The sequence below is a fragment of the Calidris pugnax genome, unplaced genomic scaffold, assembly GCF_001431845.1.
Source record: "Calidris pugnax isolate Ruff unplaced genomic scaffold, ASM143184v1 scaffold38, whole genome shotgun sequence".
Lineage (NCBI taxonomy): Eukaryota > Metazoa > Chordata > Aves > Charadriiformes > Scolopacidae > Calidris > Calidris pugnax.
The window spans coordinates 7,496,557-7,515,128 of NW_015090995.1; the positions used below are offsets into that span (position 1 = coordinate 7,496,557).

The following is an 18,572-nucleotide window of genomic DNA, read 5'->3' on the forward strand; positions in this document are numbered from 1 at the left end:
AAAGCACATTATCTCTAAAATGCAGTGCTAAAGAAAATCTTTTGAAGTTTTCCTCTTCATTGCTGCTAATAATCACAACATTTTCTCTATAATTATTGTAAAAGTGATGACTGGATTAGCTTGGGCATTCTGAGATTTTGAAAGCTTGGATTCCTAGAGCTCGGTTTTGCATAGGAGAATAGCAGTGATTTCAACTGACTGTCTGTTTATCCACAAGTTTGAGCCTGGCTGAGTGAGTCTGCTCTGATCCACGGGAGAGCGCTGGGGGAGGGCTCCTGCTGCCATCCGTGTGGGCACAATGGAGGTTCTTGGAGGTACTTAGCATGGAGATTGTCAAAGTGCTATATAGCTCATATATGCTAGTTACAGCAGAGTCTTACATGGAAGAGGTGACTGTCTTTGTACTCAGTCTGATTCCTGATAATCAGATTTTTTCCTATTGATTTAACAACTACTTCTGTCATTATTTTTTAAACTGGTGGGGGAAAGAGCAGGATCCTGTTTCCTCTCTGATTTTCCTCTCTGATTCCTCCCTTCAAGAGAACTATTAACTTTTCATTCAAAAGCTAGATACTCTTTTGCTTCAGTTTTTCATTTTGACTCTGCCAAGCATAAAGAGAATGTGCAAAGACTGCGAGCAGTTAAATGTGACCTGCAGGATTTTCCTGTTGTCAATGACACGTGAGAGGGGGAACAACCTGAATCCGGTGTCCCAGAAAGGGCTGAAGCCTTGGTAACCAACTGAAACAGTTTTTTGATTATGACATAAATTAAGTGAATCATCAGCATCAGATGCTTTGCCTTTTTAGTCCTGTTTCAGAGCTGAATTACACTTTTTCCTCCTTTGTAGATAAAAGTTGTTTTTGTTGTTTCGTTAAAATGGAAGAAGGCGTTTAAAGCTGGTAAACACTCCTATCTGCCTGGTTCTGTTCCCTGCATAGGCAGCCTTCCTCGCAAGGAGTTAAAGCTTTAAACAAGAAGTGTTTGATTTTTCTCTTATTTTCCAAGAAAAGCTGTACTGATTCACATGCCGTATGTAGTAACACCAAGAATGGCTGGTTCTCCTAACAGAGAGCAGTTGTTGGGATCAACAGCTCCCATTCATTGAGCCCCACAGCAGAGGACAAAGTAAATTGGACAATTTAGAGTATTCCCAACCTACAGCTTTTCTGTTAAAAAGGAAAAAGAAAATAGCCATTTGTTGAGAGATCAAATCTGCTGAACTAAGTGGGTATCTTTAATATTAGAGATCTTTTGACTGCCGATCCGCTGAACTAAGTGGTTATATCTTTAATATTAGAGATCTTTTGACTGCCAGATCTTGTGCAGTTGGGAAGAATTTCATTTCTACAACAGGTATGAGTTGGGAGTAGCTAGTTTGAAATAGAAGCCACTTTTTTTGACTGTGAGACTACGTGCTGCATCGTTATACACAGGTCAGAAGTGTAGTTTGCACTGCATGGGAGACTCACCCACTGGATGTGACATTCCAAAGAAAACTGCAGGAAACCTGGGGCAGCGAAAGGGACCAAAACCCAGCCGTGCTGGGAGCAGCCAGGGACACGGGGCACTACCTGGAGTTTAGCAGCTGGGTGACCCGAGGAGAGTGTGTCTGTGTCCATGCAAATACTTCATTTTTATCATTAAATTAAAGTTTTCATAATGATACTTGTTTTCTCACAAAGTCCACTTTGTTTTGTTCTTTTAAATAAAGTCTTTTATGTCACCTCTTCTAGGACTACATTAAATAAGGCTATACCCCAGTATCTGCAGTTTATTTCCAGCACGAAAAAAACCACAAAAAATCAAGTCTAAAATGTCTTACAAGACAACTTGTTTTATTTGGTGTTTTCCAATGGTAGTCAAATTCTGATTTTTACCTCCATGATCCTTACATGCACATTATCTTCTCATACTGTAACATTCAGTGTTCATTTGGTACAGATCGCGTCTGCGGCAGCGGCTCAGTAGGACCCTCACTCAAAAGAAAGGTTTCCCTCATTTCACATCATTTGTTCCTGAGCCTCCTTCGCTGCAGAAGCAGATTTTTAAAACCTTGGCTTGTCGACTCATCTTACTTTTTTCAGAATCTGAAATGGTATTATGGACTAATTCCATTTTGAACATAACAAATGAGTAGTTAAGAATGACAGTTCAGCACTTGTAGGGGTTCCTTAGCGGGGCTGCATGGAAATGATGGAATTTCTAGTAGCAGAGATTGATGTCAGAGTATCCTCGCCTGAAGAATCTAGAACAAAGGAGCTACAACAGTATTGCCAAATCTCAAAATTATGAAGCTACTACAATATTGCCAAAGGAAAATGCAAGTAATTGATAAACAACAGGACAAAAGCTAGTTACATTCCTTCAATTCTCTGTTTTCTCTTCAATTGAGAAAACTTTTCTGAATAATTATATTAAAATTAGCTTTAATGAAGCCAAAGAAGCGAAGTGTGGTAAGAAAAAGGGCTCACAGCACAGTTAGTGTAAACTCTCTGAGCAGGTCTATATATAGGTCTTGGACTCATAAAAAAATTTCCCATTTTCTTATGGCCTTTTTTTATAAAGGATGAGAAAATTCCTACCATGTATACAGAACCTAAAGTGCAGGATTTAAAAAAAATTCCATGTCCAGATTTGAAGAGAATAGTCGCTAAGTGAAAGTAGTTCAAGGTCAGTGCTGGGTCAGTTGTTTCAGAACTTGGATCACTACGAAGAAAATACACAGGAATCCTCTCGGTTGCTCTAATGCCTAAAATACAGAGGGGGTATCAGCTCCCTGTTTCTCAGAGGCTGGTCTGAGGGTTCAGCTGAAGGAGACAGACTGCAATAAAAAGCAATTTGAGCTTTTACTGACATTTAGCACATTAAGACTTTTGTCCAGTTTTGAAAAGAAGACCAAGTTTAGTTTCTTTACGTTATTTGGCAATATTTTCCTATCTGAAATCCTAGAGAAAGAGATCTTTAATCCTGTTACTGTAAATTTTTGAAAAAGTGCTCCCTTTTACTGTGCATTTACGGTTTTCCACATTCCTAGGAATTACACTAAGGTGAAAGTGTTCGCCAAAGTCATAGAAAAGGCCTTGGGGAACAGAGCAACTTCGAAGTTGTAGAAACTGGGTGGTTTTTTTCAGTGAAATAGCTTTTTTTTGGCCCTTTTTTCTTTTTTTAACTGCAGTGTTTGTGAATTGGACACTTATTTATCCTATATGTTCTAGTGTAAGAGTTTCTCAAAGGAGGGGCAGGTGCTCTGTTCTCCATCACACTGTGCACTAGATGAAGAGGGTAGGTGGGTGACAGAAACTCCATGAGCTCCATCCCCTGCTCCTCCAGAAACCCCCGGCATCGGGAAGAGGAGAAACAGAAGTCCCATCACTTGATCTAAGGTAGGAAAACTGCTCCTGGTGTCCATGGATGCCGTGCGGTCACGTCTCATCTCCAGTGGCTTTCTCAAAAACGTTTTTTCATGCTACAGCTTCTTGCAAATGTGTTTGGCCCCGAAAGCAAAGCAGAGGCTGGTGTTTGGGAGCGGGGATGCACACACTGCTCCTCGGGGAGCGAGCAGACGGGGGGCAGCCCAGCTCGACTCCCCCTGCTTCCAGTCTCTGAGCAGCCAGTAATTAAATATTTCGTTTCCGAATCCAAACACATTGCTAAAACAAAGGAGGGGGTAGTTGGTAGCAGTAAGGGTGTAGCCTAAGGACTCAGAATATACATGAGGCACCGTATATCCCTAGAACTCATCTCCCATACAAAACACTATCGCTGTTTGGCTAGAGCTAGTGTAAGGCTTTAAAAGTGCAAGTGGTACAAAGAGCATAAAGAATCGTGCAGCTATTGCAAAATACTCCAGCGTGTTCCTGGGCAATTTCCTTTCCAAGGGGGCTGGTGGGCAGCATCGCTCCTGGGCTGCTTCAGCTCTGGGCAAGGCTGCCCCTAAGTCCTGTCTACCTAAAGCTGGGAATTTGTACATCAAACCCAAAGGCTTTTTTTTTAAATACACATTCACAAAATACAGGATTTGCAAAACAGTACAAAATGCACACATTTCAGGTCTGTATATATAAATAGTGAGTACCTCTTACACCAAGTGAACTTTCCCTCACTTCAGAGCATGCTTTTTAAGCAGTCGTTGATTTGGATACACATATTGGAAAGTGGCAGCATCCACACTTTAGCAGCAATTAAAAAGGGTTGGGGAGGGATTGCAAATTCAAACACAAATTCTTGCAAGACAGCAAAAGTCAGGTGTTGATACCAGTACCACTGGTGGTAGCCAGTGTTACAGGTCTGAACGGATACATACTTTGTCCTGTTTTTGGGTTAAATCAATAATTTGTTCTAGCGTGAGCGAGATCTGAACCTGTCCTTGAAAGCACCCAAACAGCTTTCATTTCGGTGACTATCTCATGTCAGACGGACAAACTATCACTTGGCACCCTCAGCTCCTGATCTCCAGCATAGCCAAGCAATCAAATGGTATTTGCTACAAGCGAACGCTGCTGTTACCTGTATTTATGACTTGGTGTGAAAAATCAGTCCTTTTATGTGGTTAGAAGCCCAGTGCTGTGTGGTGGTGACGCATCCTCGACTCCTGGCTTCAGAGCAGGGGGCCACCTGCCCCAGCCCGAGGCCCCAGCAGAGGACCCACCTGTAGGCACTTGGTTTGTGGGTGTAACTACCCCAGGGACCACAATCTACCCTCAGGAAACGTGCAGTTTTCATCAGACGTGCCCATAGCTGATGGCAGCAGTTGGCTGGAGGTGCTTTACAAAGGGCTTTGGATGGTTTGCTTTGGGTTGCTATTTACAGGCACTTCACTGTCCTCACACCTGTAAGCTCTTCTGCTCCTCGAAAAAGACATTGTCCCTTAAATTGAAAGGACCAGTTGAAAACTGACCACTACTGACTGTTGGTTTGCATACCCCTGGACATCAAACCTACACTATTACTTCAGTGTAAACTTATACCTCTTTACAAAAAATAAACACATGCTACCACTCTAACCCTAAAGCCTAGAGCAGTAAGAAGCCAGTTCAAGCCTAAGTAGACATTAAATAGCTTTGGAGTCAAATGAAATAAAAAGCTAAATCACAAGCATGTAAGATCTCCATTTGCTGCTGTCGGATTCTCCTCTAGCCCCGGGTGGTGCTCTACATCTTCGCACTCTCTGGTTTTGGTGGTTCTGCCGACTGTGTTTCCAGCACTGAATATTTAACTAGGGAGAAAGAGAAAAAATCAGTGAGTATGAGAGCACGCGATGGAACCAGAGTGCCAGCGATGGGCTCCCAGTACTGGCTGGCTGTGTGTGACATTGAACAGCCTGTGCAGCAGCCTTGATTAGCTGTCACTGAAAGAAGGATCGTGCTTTTTCTGTCTGAGACGCTCCCGATGGCTGAAAACATGAGAGCGAAATATTAACTGCCACCGTTTGCAGCGTGAGCTCCTCGGTCTCTTCCTTCCTGTGCAGTAAAGGGGGGAAAAACACTGTGGTGGGTGTTTTGGAAAAAGCTGCAGCATCACCCAAGTGGTGTCTTCATAAAAGAGACAGGGCAGCTCTGCACAGTGCGAGGGACCCTCTTACAGTCCCCAGGAAAGCCACTTTTGTGGCCAAACACAGGCAGGGTAAGGTATGAAGGGTCTCACCTTGGGGCTCCTCGCTCACAACAGCTTCCATGTTCTCTCCTTTCACGTACTCCGCGTTAAGTCCCTCTGAGAAGTAACAATAGAGAGCGTGAGACGGGAGGGTAGGAAGTAAAAATGATTTGCTTTGATGCCTTAAAAACTCTGGTAACGGGCCAACCTGCTATACCAGCCAAGATGCCTTTTTGCAACCTCCCATCAGCATCCTCAGTGGTAGAGACACCAGTAAACCTCAACCAGCGCCGAGAAAGCGCTGCTGGATTTTAAGGTGACCCCAGAGGCTGGCCTAGAAGGCACAGCTTTTAGCAGCAGCCCTTTTTTCTGAGTCTCTTGCTTCATCGTTATCTGGCGTGGCAGCACAGCTAATTACTGCGCTGAGGCACTCGGCGAGGAGATGTGCATGGAGTGGGTACATCCTCAGGATGGACGGGCCAGGGCTGCAAGAAGCAGTTCAGAGCAGGGCTGGGGTGATGCAGCGGGATCCCAGTGGGGTGTCAAACCCCAAATAAGTCCCTTATTTAAATGCAAAGAAGTTTCCAATGTTTGCAACAAGTGTCCAGGGGCAAGGCTGGGTGCTGCAATGGGGCAGCAGGAGGAAAGGGGTGGCACCGTTCACGGTGGTCCAGCTCAGAGCTGCAGAAGCTTGAGTTAAGACAGTCTGAGGCGTGCCATGGACCTCATCCACCCTCTAGAGCTCCTCTGAAGGACCTCTTTGGAGAGAGGCAGCGATGGGAGTGCTGTGCTGTTTCATCCCAGCAGGAAGGGGAGGTGGCAGTGGGGGTTTGTGAAGGAAGGTGAGGCAGTCCACGCTGTGGCCATGCGACACACGATTTTTTGGGATCTACACTTAATACACATCTACAGGCAGCATGAAGCGTGGCAGGGACTCGCTGTGCCTCACCACCAGGTTTCACTGGGGCTCACTCCTACCTGATGGGGAAGGAGGGAGACAGGGAACTGTGGCAGGGCCAAGGCAAAGCAGCAGGATGGCAGCAATGGGGCAGCCTCTGCCTCCAAGGGGTGGGAGAGAGGGAAAGTTTCTGCAACTGGCTAAAAAAAAAACCACCATAAAACTTCCCGTGCCATCAGAGACAGCCAGTCTGCAGCTGGCCAAGCCGTGGAGGCAGGAGAGGAGCTGCCCACAGCCCCCGTCCTGCCTGGGGACAGTAAGTGCTTGTGACAAAGGGACACCAAGGCTGAGGCACAGCCTAGGGCATGGCTAGTGAGGGGGAGACACGGTGTAAGGAAAAACAGTGGGATAAAGAATAGCAGGCAGCACCGTGCACATCCTTTAGAGGAATCAGCAAACACTTGCCAGGAGAGACTCAAAACTGAGTTATGGAGCTGAAGGATGGCTGGGCAAGGGAAGGAAAAAGCCGAGCCCGTTCCTCTGTGCCTCCAGCGAGTGGTCACCACACCCCCCCGCTGCCTCCCCCCAGACATGTGTTTTGCTGGGATAACACCAACTGCAATTTATGTTTCTCAATAAAAAGCCACTTTTGCAGTGGCTGACGGCTCTTAGATTTCTGTCATGCATTGCAATGCATCTAAGGCCTGACATTAGCCCAGCATGCCATGTCTGATGGCTTAAATTAATCCTCCTTTATAATTAACTTTAATTTCCTGCCGCCTTTCTGGGGCTTTGTGTCTCTCAGCTTCCCCCTCATCAAAGCCTTTACTCTTTTTTTTTTTTTAATTATTTATTCTTGCCAAAATATCATTTAAGTGGGGGGAATATACAAGGGTGTTTCATTCCATCACATTCATTTGACTTTTCCTGCTGATCTAATTTACCAAAATGCTCCTGTTTGTTTCAGGCACGACTGGGAAAATAGCACGATTCCTGCAGAAATTTCCAACCCCAAACACCCTTCCCCCAGAGCAAAGGAGACTCGCAGGAGATTTCAATTGATTAATTTAAAAAGAGCTTTTTCCAGCTGTTTGCAACCAGCCCTTAACAGGCTCAGGAGCCCACCGTGGCCAGGGTGGTGCCGTGGGGTGAGGCTGTTGGGACACCTCCTGTGATGCTGCCACTGGGAAACTTTATGGGGCAGCTCCTGCAAAAGGTGCTTTCTGGGAGTAAGAAGCTTTGCTGCTTCATTTGCACTTAATTGCAGTGATTGCTGCACACCTGCAGGAGGGTGGGGTGGGTTGTACCACCCATGGTGCCAGAGTTGCAGATGCTCCCTGTGCTTCCTTCACTGTGGCCACTGTTGCTGCTGCTGCCTGGTGAGTTTTTACCTTTTGCTGAGATTTTGGGTGGGTTTTTTTTGGTTTGTTTGCTTTAGGGTGGGTTTTTTCCATATTTACCCTGTTTGGTGTGGGTGGTTTGGGCTTTGGCTGTGACTGTGTTGCCACCGGTGGGGTCAGGGGGGCTTGGCAAGCCATGGCTGAGGCTTTGCTCTGCCAGCTCTGGGCCACTGGATACCTGATATCCCCCTTCTGCCTCCAGGCTGTGAAACAGCAGCAGGGTTAAGGGGGTAAATAGGTGGGTGCTTGCTCTGTGTTCGGGGTAGGATGTGACACAACTTACGCTGGATGCTGAAGCAGAACTTCTTCTGCTGGTAGGAGATGTAGCTGGAGACGGCCCCGATGAGTGCCATGGCCAGGGCGCTGGCGATGCCAGCAATCGTTCCCGTCTCTGCCACTGTGGGGCACAGAGAGAGTGGGGAGCTGTGTGGCAGGGGTACACGCGCCACCCGTCCCCTCCCGTCCCACTGCCGTCCCCGTGGCCATGGTGGTACCTACCTCCGCCGTAGTTGCTGTCGGTGTTGCCCCCGGCACCTGCAAGAGACACAAACCCGTCAGTGGCCCCGTGTCCCTCTGCTCCCCCTGTCCCTGTGTGGGGCAGCCTGGGACAGAGTGGGCACATGGGGCAGGGGCAGTGGTGCAGCCCCAGGGGCACCCCAGGGCTGGGGATTAGTGTGTCCCCCCATGGGGTGCAGTGTCTCTGCTGCCCCACACCTCTGCCTGGCTGCCCCAGGTGGCTCCTTGCTGTTTCTCAGAGGGGTCTGAAGCTGATCTGATCTGCCCTCCCATCGTGAGTGCTTGGGGACATGCAGGGGACATCCCTCCCTCCATCACAGTTCACCTCACCTCTGTGCAAAGGGCAGATAAATGATGTGTTGTCAGACAGGGAGCACACTTGGGCCACCACAGGGAGGTGGTTCGTGAAGCTCTGTAATGTCAGGGAACCCTCACTCGGCTTGAAGTCTATTTTAAAATCACCTTCCCTGGAGAAACTGGGTTGGGAGGAGAAGCTGCTTCTTCTGGAAGCTGCAGCCCTCACTGAGTCACTTACATCCTGAATTTATGGAAGCAGGTCAGCATTGTATTAATGCCTCTGATGCGGTTTGTCCTTGGCACAGGGATTCATTAAATGTTGATTGGGCTTGTGGCATTCATCTCTTTACTTGACTGCTTTTAATATTTAATGCTGCGGATCCTCGCAAAGGCGCAGGCTTATCCCATTGTTGCTGGTTTTCCTTCTTGTTTCAGCCACTGGTGGTCACATGGTGGAAGGTAAACGAAGGCTTGTGCCCTCTCATGGCACAGGGGTGGGCATCTGCTTTCGAGGTGGATGGGGAGATGTGGGTCCCGTCTGCCCTGGTGGCAGCTGGAGCTGCAGAGCCTCCACACAGTTCAAAAATCAGCACCTCCAACCACTGGCATGAGATATGACCCTGGAGGCCAAAAACTGGGTTCCAAGTTCCAACTACTGAGGAAAAGGATCTGGGGGTCCTGGTAGACAGCACACTTTCCATGAGCTAGCAATGTGCCCTTGTCGCCAAGAGGGCCAATGGAATCCTGGGCTGCATAGGGAAGAGTGTGGCCAGTAGGTCAAGGGAGGTCATTCTCCTTCTCTACTCTGCACTGGTGAGGCCACAACTGGAATCCTGCGTCCAGTTCTGGGCTCCCCAGTTCAAGAGAGACAGGGAACTACTGGAGAGAGTCCAGCGTAGGGCAACAAAGATGATTAAGGGATTGGAGCACCTCCCTTACGAGGAAAGGCTCAAGGAGCTGGGGCTCTTTAGCCTGGAGAAGTGAAGGCTGAGGGGAGACCTTATTTATGTTTATAAGTATCTAAAGGGTGGGTTGAAGGATGTTGGAACTGGGCTCTTTTCAGTGGCTTCCAGCAATAGGACAAGGGGCAACGGGCTCAAGCTGGAACATGGGAAGTTCCATTCAATTATGAGAAGAAACTTCTTTATGGTGAGGGTGACGGAGCACTGGAACAGGCTGCCCAGGGAGGGTGTGGAGTCCCCTTCTCTGAAGATCTTCAAGACCCGCCTGGATGCAGTCCTGAGTGATGTGCTCTGGGCAACCCTGCTTTAGCAGGGGAGTTGGACCAGATGATCTCTAGATCTGACAATTCCGTGATTCCAAGGCTGAGAGCCCCTTTCCCTGCGTGCGTGCCCCCTTGAGAAGGTGAGGTTGGGCGATACCGTGACTATTGCCTGAGCCATGACTGCAAAAAGCAAACGAGCAAACGTAGGTCACCACTCACCTTTCTTCTCGTCTGGGCTGTAGCCGCCATCCACAATGCTGGCCAGGTCGTCATCTGAAAACCCTTTAAAAATAACAGCAACAAATGGTGGCTGGCACCTGAAGGGAGATGTGGGAGGTGGCATCCCCGTGGAGAGCTCTCATGGGCTTCACGTGTGCCCCATGGCAGAGGGGGAGCTCACCCTCCCGACCCACATAAACCCAAATTCAGCCACTGAAACACCACAGCTGCTGCCTGGGAGGGTGAATGCAGCCAGAGCTGCTGAGGAAACATCATCACAGGAAGGAAAAACAGTGCGTGGCTTGGAATGGGAGGTATCCCAAAAATCAAGTGTCTTTGGACATGCGGGGCCTGGAAATGGGACTTCTGGGGGATTCTGGGCAGGGGTTGCCTGTGAGCATCCGTACCTGGGGTGGGACTGGCCTCCTGCAAACCCCTGCTCCTGGAGAAATGCTCCTCTCTGGGCAGATGGAGCCTGCTCTACTCATTCGAGTATTTTCTCTAAAACTCTACTTCTCCAAAACAGCTATTTTGAAGAGCCGTGTGGGGCTTTCTGTGTGGCAGAGACCGGAGCAGGGCTTTGCACCCCCATTTAAACCAGCAGCTCCCAGTCAGCTGGTACTCAGTCCCCAGCGAGAACAGGGACTGCGCAGGATGCAGTTCTGCTTCTCTCACAATTACCAGATGTTAACAAAACATTTAACCAAAACTGTTTTAAGCTCCTAAAAATTGACTTTAAGCCAAGCTTGAAAGAAATATCCTTGAATCAAAGTTTAAATCACTGCGTTATTTTCCTTTTTTAACTGAAGTGACTGGTGTATCTATGAGTTTATGAAATGTTTTGGCTGCTGAGCCTCAGCTGGCAGGGGAGGAAGAAGGAGGAAGCAGTTTGTGTGTGTGATGGTTGTAATGCCAGGGACCAATGTGCCCTTGCCCTGCCTCTGGCAAGCCCCCAGCAGTGCCAGCCTGCTGGCCCAGGGCCCTGCAGGCAGGGAGCTGACTCTCCTCCTTCCCAGAGGGATGGAGCAGCTGCAGCAGAAGAACTGAGCACCAGCACGTCTCGGTACAGGTGAAGTTACCTCAGTTGTAGTGGGAGTGTTTAATTTGCACAGGACAGGCGCAGAGAAACGGCCTGGGCACCAGCAGGTGAGTGAGTGGAGGTGTTGAACCCCTCAGCTCCGGTCCCAGAGGGAACCTTGGGGTGCAGCGAGGCATCTGATGGGAGAAGAGACCCAGCACTGAGCCAGCATCTCTGATGCTGTGCCTTGGGAAGGGTTACCCTTGCCTTAATAGCTGGAAAGAGACAGCCTTATTCACCACCTTACCCCAAAAAACAGATTTATGGGCTTAGTAATGAGTGTAAAAAGAGGGGAAAAAAACCAAACAAACCCTGACTATGCCAGAACCCGGAGAGGTCCCAGGCAGGTCTGGGCGCAGTGATGCTGGGGGAACAAACATGTGTGCTGGTTTGTGAACCGTGCCATGTTCCAGAGGTTCAACACCTCAACCTTTCCTGCAGGGGTCTGAAACCTCAACAAGCCCAGAATATCAAAGTGCAGGCAAGTCACCTAGTTAATGCAATCTAATAAAATATCTGACTATTAATTACACGTGCGAGCAGGGTATACAGCCATCTTGACGTCAATAAACTGGCCGTGCAAAGTCTGTTTTCTAGCTCAAGTGCTCAAGGGAACAATCCTCGTAGACAAAGGATTCATTCACCGGAGTATTTTAGAGATGGAAAAAAAAAAATAATATCTCAGAGCCCATAGCGTATGTTATGCCAGGACCTAATCCTGCTCTAGATTGATGTCTTGGCAATGCCTGTGAACCCCAACAGCGCATGCCCTGGGTTAAATAGCTGTCAGGTGTGGGGATGAGAGGGAGTTTAACACAATCGCCACAATTCAATGGGTCAGAAGAGACCCTGGGGAAGAAACCTGGGGACAGGCAGCAGGTGGTTTGGCAGAGCCCCTCTCTGCCAAGGGCTGCCAAAGTTGGGGCTCTGGGAATGTCCCCCCTGCACGGGCAGGGTAGGGCAGGAGCCTCGGACAAGGCAGTGCCTTTGTTCCTCCTTGCCCCATGGCATCGCATGGATGGTGTCTGGCAGCGAGTGCCTGTACCTGGCTGGTAGCACACAGGACAGAAGGGAAGTCAACGTACCTTCACCTGGCCTTAAGTTTGGCCTCCCGGGATCTTTCCTATCGTTCTTATCGTCAAGGGCATCAGCCAAGTCAAAATCCATAGGATCCTTTGCTAAAGATAACAACACGGGGGTTAGTGGTGCTGGCCACAGGCTGGGAAACTCTGCAATTGATTCATTAACCAGGGGAATGTTCAGCTTTGCCAGGGAAAAGAGATGATGTCTCCAACACAAGCATTTCCCAGTTTTGCTATGCGGTGGTGTGGCAGATCTTCCAAACCCATCCCATTTTGTGCCCTCATGCCGCCGTGGTGGGAAATGCTGTGTTCTTCCTGCAGAAAGGGTCTCACACCACGGCCTGAGTGCCAGGAGATGGGATAAATCAAGCCAGATAGAAAAGGAGGGAGCCAGACAGGCGCTCCCAAGGAGGAGGCAGTGTTGGAGGAGGTGCTCCCGGCCAGGGGCAGTGTTGGAGGGGGACACCTGGGAGGGGATGGAGGTGGCTGTGCCGTGCTGGTGTGCCAGCTGGAGCGATCTGCAGCGTGATTTCTCAGTGTTATTTTCCTCCACGCGTCGCCCAGCCCAGCCCTGACAGAGCATCTATTGCTAAAGAGCAGCTAAAGCTGCAGCAGGGAGCCAAGCTGAGCTCCTTCGCCCTCCCACCTGAGCTATTCCCATCCAAAAGCAGTTATTTCTGAAGCCTGGGAGAACCTTTTTCCCAAAACTCTGTGTGTAAACAGGCAGCAAGTGCCACAGGGTGCCCTGAGCCTGTGGGACAGGGGGGTCGGTGGAGCCCGGGGTGGCTGGGCTGTGCCGTGCCAAGCAGGACAGCAACCCACAGCCTGAATCCAGGCAAAGGCAAAGCCGTTGAGACCCCTAAGAAAGTGCAGGATAATGCCAAGATACCGTGTCTGCCGTGTGATTTTCTATTTAGGTTGTGGGTTTTTTCCTAGATGTCTCGTGAACAAAGCCAGCAGAGGCTGGCAATAGCAGGGTGAGGGGCCGTGCCACTGTCACAGCGTGTCCCCAAGTCTCTCCCCGTGCCAGGGTGAAGCCACAGGAGCTTGTCCTCACCTGGGTTACGCTTGGGGGAGGCCGTCGTAGTTTTTGGCTTCTTGGTTGTGGTGGTATGGATGACATCCCAAAAGCTGTTGTCTGAAGGGAGAGGGGGGCGGGGGAAGAAAGAGAGACAAAAATGATGTTACCCTCTGTCCTGGTTTGAGCTGAATTTTACTCTTTCAGTAATTTCACTTTTCAGTAAAGTCTTTTCTAATGCTTGGGAAAACTGCACTTTTAGAAGACTCCAGTGTCTGAATTTGTGACAATGTTTACTTTATTGACAGCTATGGCATGTGGGCTTCAAGATCTCAGTGTTTTTGAGACTCCTCAGCAAAAGAGGAGGAGCAAGAACTAGGTGCCTGAACCAAGCTGCCAACAGGACTGTTTCATACCATGAGTGTCACATTCAATGTAAATTAGAAAGTTTGCTGCAGAGTTCTCTCTCTTCTGTGATGGCTGCCATCCTGAGAACTTCTTGCCCCTGAGCCCTTCCCTTCCTCCCAAAGCCACAGTGCTGGCAGTGTCCCCCTCCTGGCATGTCAGCGAGAGCCTGGAGCATCTCCTCGGCCGGCAGGAGCAGAGGAGGTGGTGGTCACCTTTTGAAGTCACCTGTTGGTGGTCACCAGTACTTGCTGGAGCTCATCTATCAACACCTGATCCCAGCCTCCTGGGATGGCTCCCGGTTCCCTGGGGAGCATTTTCCCCCATCCAGAGCCCCGAAGGTGAACACACATGCTCCCTCCTGGGTGGGGGGAGCTGGGCAGTACCTGGCTTCCCGGGCCTGGGGAAGGGCTTCGGAGTCGGCTTGGGTGGTTTGGTGGTTGTGTCCAGAGGGGTGTCAAAGTAATCAGCCAAATCAAAGCCTGTTGGAGGAGAGAAGGGATCATCAAAACCCCCATCATTTATGGGGTGGTGCAAGGCTTTTGGCCCATCTCACCCAGCGGGCAGCTCTGCAGGTGATGCTGCACCAGTGCCCCATCAGCGTGGGGCTGAAAAGGGCATCCAGCTGCTCTGCTGCTCAATCACAACCCTGCTGCAGGCTTCAGATCAGCCTGGCCACCGCTTCACTCTCCCCCACCCGAGCTGTGGCTGCTGCCCATCCCCAGCCTGAGCAACCCCAAAATAATGTATTCTTGGGGGGAGACCTGCTGGTCTCCTGCAGAGGCTGCAGATGAGCAGGAGCTGCAGGGATTGAGCTGGTGGCCAGGACCTGCTCTGCTCCCTGCATCACTGCCCACGCGTGACCCTGGGCTGAGTGGAGCTTGTACAGGAGAGGGGGTTAGGGCATGGGAACCTGCCGCAGGAGCCCCTCGGTGCCATCACTCATCCAAAAAGCACTCCCCGGGGAAGAAGAAACTTGCCAAGACAAAGCCTCAGCCTCGGCATCCATCCATCTCCCGGGGAGAGGTCACTGGATGAAATGACCTCTCGTCGTTCGGGCTGGGATCCAAACAACGAAGCCCTGCGCGTTCTTCTGGCACTTGGCTTTTCTTGTCCCTAGCCAAGATCAGGGTGGTCAAGGAGCTGGGCAGTCGGATGGGCTTAAATTTGTGCCAAGGTCCTTACGCAGGGGCGAGCGGGTTCACTCCTGAGCCTGCCTCCCCTGCAGTTTATTTCTGGCTCCTCTGGCAGGGTTGAGCAACCCTCGGCTCTTGTGACCGCGCTATATTTAAGTAGGTATGTTTGGCCAGAGAAGCTGCCAATGATGAAACTCGAGTGAATTTAAGGGAGCTTCCTCATCGGGGGCAGATGCCGTGGAGCCAGCCAGCCAGGACATCTGACAGGCACAAAGAGTTGGAGAGACGTGTTTTCCCTGGATGGGGAAATGTCCCCAGGCTGGGGCCAGTCTGTGGATGTTGGGGATATCTTGGAGAAAATAAAATGGAAGGAAAATGTTCTCCGGGCTCCCCCCTGGAAGGAAAGCTAGCAGGTGCCACGCAGCCAGAAACAAAAGCCCTTGTGCAGCTGAGCAGTGATTTGTGTCTTTTCCATTCGGATACTGCAAAGTGTGCAAAATTCAGCCCTGGCTGTAAATGCTGAGGCCACTCGCCTTCAGTATGGACAGGAATATCAATATTGCATTTACTTTGGCCGTATGGATAGAGTGCACGTGTGCGCACCGGCACCAGCTTTCTTATGGGCAAGTGACGGTGTCCACACCAAAGCCTCTGCCATGGCAGCAGCATCCCAGCCACACACACACACACACGCAGCCTGGGGGGGCTCCTGTGGTTCAAACCCCCGTGGGAAACAAACCTGAACAATATGCAAACTTAAATGATATGCACACAAGAAGGTCTCACCTGTCCTACCTGCCCCACCTGCCGGCTTTCTGGGGCTCTTGGGAGTGGCTGTGACAAAACAAGAGAGGGAGGAAAATGTTAGTCGTGGGCATCACCGAAAACGCGTCACTCCTGGTTTGAGAATCACTGAATTTCACTGAATTTTTAGAGTTGGAAGGGGCCATAGAGATCATCTCGTCCAACTCCCCTGCTGAAGCAGGATTGCCTAGAGCTTGTCAGAGCATGTTACTCAGGAGCATCCAGGCGGGTCTTGAAGATCTCCAAAGAAGGGGACTCCACGCCCTCCCTGGGCAGCCTGTGCCAGGGCTCCGTCGCCCTCACTGTGAAGAAGTTCTTCCTCATATTTGAGTGGAACCTCTTATGTTCCAACTTGTGCCTGTTGCCCCTCGTCCTCTCACTGGGAACCACTGAAAAGAGTCTGGCTCCCTCCTCCTTCAACCCACCCTTGAGATACTTGTCAGCATTAATAAGGTCTCCCCTCAGCCTTCTCTTCTCCAGACTAAAGAGGCCCAGCTCTCTCAGTGTTGCTTCATAGTGGGGATGCTCCAATCCTTGAATCATCTTTGTTGACCTTCGCTGGACTCATTCCAGTAGTTCCCTGTCCCTCTTGAACTGGGGAGCAGAGACAAAGGGCAGAGATTTCACCCCAAGCTTTTCCAGCTGAGCATCGCTGCTCTGTGTTTGTACACTCAGAGCCACGGGAGCCCCACACACAGGGCGAGTGGCCACAGGGAGGGGGACTGCCCGTGCCCAAGGGCGAGTGGTGACAGCCCCGTGCAGGATGGGACCCAGAGCTCTGCAGGGCACAGCTGTGCCCGGGGCTGAAGGCTGCCTCCGTGCCCGCCAGCATCCCGAGGAGCGGGACGCAGAGCACTGTAATGAACTGTGCCCAATTTAGACAGCAGCAAAAAGAGGAAGGGCAGATACTGTACAGAATAGCATCCAAAACAAGAGTAAGCTGCCAATGTTTTGCTGTCCCTTGCCCGGTCGGGTTAGTTAAATGACAGATAATTTCCCGTGCTGTGTTATATACGGGAGGTTCCCCGTCAGCTGGAGGAATTTTGGTGACAACCCCATGTTCAGATTCCAGCCCCCCTGGCCGCTCCTGGGGTAAAACAAGCTACACTCAGCCTTTGGGGGGTTTGATTATGTATTTTTTTCAGGGCCTGTAAACCACTATCTATTAATAGTGGATAACATTACCAAGGATATGAATAAATTATAAGCAAGAGCCGTGGCTGCTCTATTCCCATTAATTTCCATTTGCGCCTCTGAATACGGGAGTGCTGCTGCTGGGGTTCATTTCCAGTGTGCTGGCACAGTTTGACCCGACCCTACTCCAGGCCCCTCGCTTGCTTTTATTCCAGGGCTGATGTGATGAAGTTCCCAGCGGGATGCAGCAGCTGGGCAGGCTGGGACTCCAGCCTGGGGAAACGCTGCTTTCCCTCTGCAGGAGGTGGCCGTTAGGTTTTTCTAACCAGGTCTCCCCACAACACACTATAAAAGGACTTGTGAAATCCTAGATGAGATCTCTCAGACCCGTGACCAAGTCTGGTACCCCATGGTGTATCCTCCCCGCCTCCTGCTGACCCGGCACGCCGCAGGAGAGGTGCATGGAGCATCTGGACTCTTTATTCCATGTAAACTCCAATGTAACACAAGTGTCTGTGTGTTGTTAGGCTGTGAAGTAAGAGGTTTCAAACCCTGTTACTGCTTTCACTTAACCACCTGCAGGTGCATTTTGTGTGGTCACAGAGGTCGGCATCGCTCGCAGAGCACCCTCAGCTACTGCCTGGCCAGGCACTGGCTCTGGGGAGGGTCACCATGAACCCCATGGGCAGTGAGGGGTCCTGGGCACAGGCGTTGGCAGCTCCACCTTGGCATCTCCATGGCTGGGCAGCACAGGGGAGCGTGGGACATGTCTGGGTACAGACCACTCTTGGGCTCAGCCCTCGGGGCTGGGGACAGGCATGAGATGTGCCCCTGGGAGGGAGAGGAGCTGCTGCACAGCAATTAGCTTATCTCTTTTGGGTGTAAAACGAGAGCTGCTCCCAGTCACTATCCCCAGTCCCACCTCTTGGCAAGCCTGGACACCGCATCTCCCCGGGCAGAGATGAGGAGACAGCCCGTATCCTCCACCACCCTCCCTCCAGCATCAGATCCCAAAGAACAAATTGCATCTGTTAATGACTACTTGTTTTCTCCTCTTGAAAAGAATAAATAAATACATGTGACTTACGTCGCTTGTCGCCGGGGTCATACAGGGCATCTTCTAGGCTGAAGTCACCTGGGTCATCCCCATGACCTGGAGACAAAGAATCAGCACTGGTTGTTCTTGCTCCGCACAAAGTAAAACGCCTTTGAATACAGCGTGGCTAGACTCATTCACTCAAATTGCTTTAGTTTTTAAAGGGCTTTCTGTTTTTTCCTAAGCCTGACCCATCATTGGCCATGAGGAAGACATCAGCCTTCTCCAAATGCCGTGACTGGTAAATTGCAGAGCAGTCATCTCCGGATTTTCCATTTGTCTGCCCTAATGGATGTGGGATAAAAACACACGCTATGCTTGAATTTGTCAAGGAGAGCCTACCAATTCATCTCGCGAGCTGCCACTCATCTGTGGCTGTGCTCGTGATTATACATTTGCTAAACACCGTGAAAACATTGGGACAGCGCAGACAAATTCGGTGAAAAACAAAAAAGCCCTATGCACCTCTTCTTCGCAAGTGCCTTCCAACATCAAAGGCTTCGTACGAAAACGCTGCTGCTGGCTGCCGAGCACGACTTAGCATTTCAGAGACCTCCTGCATCACTCTGCCTTGGTAACACCAGCCAGGACCAAAGCCCCATCCCAGGGATACACCTGACGGGCACAGGCAGATTGTTTTTCTTAGAGATGCCTCGCCACAACCCCAGT

General features: G+C 50.2%; 1 protein-coding gene across 1 annotated transcript; it reads right to left on the bottom strand.

Annotated features, from left to right (window-relative positions):
• Positions 1–1,807: 1,807 nt before the first annotated feature.
• Positions 1,808–18,253, bottom strand: CD99L2 (CD99 molecule like 2). Its single transcript, XM_014954913.1, has 11 exons — positions 18,246–18,253; positions 17,895–18,013; positions 15,656–15,703; positions 14,120–14,215; positions 13,368–13,448; positions 12,314–12,406; positions 10,151–10,213; positions 8,392–8,427; positions 8,177–8,290; positions 5,647–5,712; positions 1,808–5,218 (listed from the first exon to the last, which is right to left on the bottom strand). The coding sequence occupies exons 1-11, from the start codon at positions 18,251–18,253 to the stop codon at positions 5,154–5,156; spliced, it is 789 nt and encodes a 262-aa protein (XP_014810399.1). The 3' UTR covers positions 1,808–5,153.
• Positions 18,254–18,572: the final 319 nt, after the last annotated feature.